This window comes from Lactuca sativa, chromosome 3 (assembly GCF_002870075.4).
Source record: "Lactuca sativa cultivar Salinas chromosome 3, Lsat_Salinas_v11, whole genome shotgun sequence".
NCBI classification, from domain to species: domain Eukaryota; kingdom Viridiplantae; phylum Streptophyta; class Magnoliopsida; order Asterales; family Asteraceae; genus Lactuca; species Lactuca sativa.
Genome location: NC_056625.2, coordinates 122,656,909 through 122,659,301, shown reverse-complemented (window position 1 = coordinate 122,659,301; position 2,393 = coordinate 122,656,909). Strand labels below are relative to the sequence as shown.

The 2,393-nt window shown below is 46.5% G+C and overlaps 1 protein-coding gene across 1 annotated transcript; it reads right to left on the bottom strand.

Annotated features, from left to right (window-relative positions):
* Positions 1-513: 513 nt before the first annotated feature.
* LOC128132824 (flocculation protein FLO11-like) lies at positions 514-1,800 on the bottom strand. The gene has a single exon (XM_052769812.1). The coding sequence runs from the start codon at positions 1,798-1,800 to the stop codon at positions 514-516; it is 1,287 nt and encodes a 428-aa protein (XP_052625772.1).
* Between the last annotated feature and the right edge of the window lie 593 nt (positions 1,801-2,393).

The following is a 2,393-nucleotide window of genomic DNA, read 5'->3' as shown; positions in this document are numbered from 1 at the left end:
AGCCCTGTCCAAAGAGATCACAGGTTCAAGCCAGAGGATGTTGAGGGACTCGATAGCTTCTTTGACAAGCTTCTCAAGAGTCCATGGAGGGAATAGGGTTTTTCGACTTTCAAGGAGATCATGAGCCTCCTTCATCCTCCTTTCATTTGCTTCGGCCTCCCTAGCAATCTGAGCATTCATGTCCAATTCCTTGTCCCTGGCCTGTTTCTTCAAAATATCAGCAATGGTTTCTTTGTCTTCATCTCCATCACTATCATCGAGAACCTTTTCGCCTTTGTCTTGAGCACCCGAACCTGATGCATGACCAGTTGTTGGTGGTTCAGTTGCTTTAGTTGGAACTGATGAAGAAATAGGAGGCGGTTGGGATTGAGCTGTGGAAACAGGAAGAGGTTGAGATTGATTACTGCCCTTTGACGCTCCTTCTTCCCCTTGTTTTGGATGGACCACTTGCTCAGGAAGCCCCTCAATTTTGCTAAGCATGGCAAGGGCAGGAGCAAGTTTCTCAGCAAGAGTTCACCGCACTGAGTAGTTGAGAATCGGGTCATGTGCTTTAATGATGTTCGAGAGGGCTCTGTGGACATCCCAAACAAAACTCTTAATCACAGCACGCTCGGACCGAAGAGAATCAACCTCCTTCTCAGTTTGGGAAAGTTGAAGACTCTTGATTTTTAGCGCAGTTGTTTTGCGTGCAAGCACATCCATCACATAATTTTCCGTGGCAAGGTCTTCTTGGAGCTTGGTCAGGCGATCCTCAATGGTTGTCTGGAAGGATTTGTTGTCTGCTTCTAGGGTCCGACGAAGACTGGCGAAGTGGTTCTGTTTTGTTTTAAAGGAAGTAGCCAGCTTCTCAACAACCGAATTAACCTTCGCTGCATTAGATTCGGCTGCCCCCTGCAAAGACTCCAAAAAGAGGGTAGCATCTCGAAATAGTTTTTCGACTTTTTCGGTCGTAGCAGCACCAGCCTTGGTTGATGCATCTATAGCAGCAGTGGCAGACTTGATGGAGGCTTCGTGTGCCTTGGTGAAAGTATCGACCATTCCATGAATGGCAGCTTCCGTGATATGGGACCGAGAGGAGGAGGAAGAAGCGACGAGATTATCAATCTTCTCGTGGAGTTCCTTGATGTGCTTTTTGGTGACAGGAGCATCATCATCATCATCACTCTGAACCTGGTAGGGACTGTAGTAAACTGAATCGAAAGTCATATCTTCCCCTCCTAGAAATGTCCCAGTTTCTGCTGAGTCATTGGAAGATAAAGGCGATGTTGGAGGTTCGGTTATGGGAGTAGGTTTGGGTGTGGAAGTGGGTTCGGTTGTATGTGTGTGTTCGGGTGCTGAAGTACGATCCCCCATATTAGATACGTTGGTTCGAACTCCAGTGGTTGTTGTTTTTGTGGCTTCAGAGAAAATGGGAGGTGGTATAGGAAAAGAAGTGGGTGGAATATAAGTAGAGGAAGTTATGGGGGAAATGGAAATACAGATAGTGATAGGTGAAGAAGAGACAGGTTCGGTTGTGACTGGTACCTCATGTGAAGGCGAACGGGGAGGAGAGTCACCTCGAATTGACTCGTCTGAGTCTGAACCTTCATCCTCTGATTCGCTTGATGAAGAAGCAAGAATAAGTTTTCTTTTAGGCTGTGTTTTCTTCTTCTTCAGTGGAGGTGATTGGTCTGCCTTTGTTGATTTTCTCTTCTTAGGAGTAGGGCCTTTCGCCCCTTTGACCACTTTCTTTCCTTTCCCTTTCTCTGGTTTCTTGCCCCGGGTAGCAGGTTTGTCTGCATCATTGATGGACTGAAGCATCTATGCAGTCAGCTCTCTCGGACCCGAAAGAGGAAACTCCTTGTAGGTCTTGATGATGTGGCTCTCCGCTGATACACAAGCATACATGGAATCAGGAATTGAGCCAACAAAGATGAACTTGGAGGGATCAGTGACGATGATCTTTGTAGTGTGGAACACACCAATTGAGGAGAGTGGAGAAGTGGCCACAGTGGGAACATGATACTTGTCCATTGCCCATTTGGTGACGAGCGTCCAGAACCTGGCATATGAGATTTCAGTGTGTCTAGAAGTAGAGGCGAGGCTTTGAATCAACTACGGCTTGAGAACCGAGCCATAGTCGAGGTTGATCTCATTGTACAACCCATAAAGAATTGTCATGAACAAACGACTGGCCCCATCAGAACCTGCACTCCTCTCAGATAAACCTTTGAACAAAATCATGAAGAAGCCGTTCCATTGAGGAGGAAGACACGACTTCTTGAACTTCGTGATAGTAGTAAGGGTTTCAGTGTAACCCATGTTGTAAAACATGGAGAATAATTGACCCACAGAGATCGAATCAGGGTTAACCCTCGATTCGTCAGGTTCAAACCCTAGAAACCAGCAAAAAC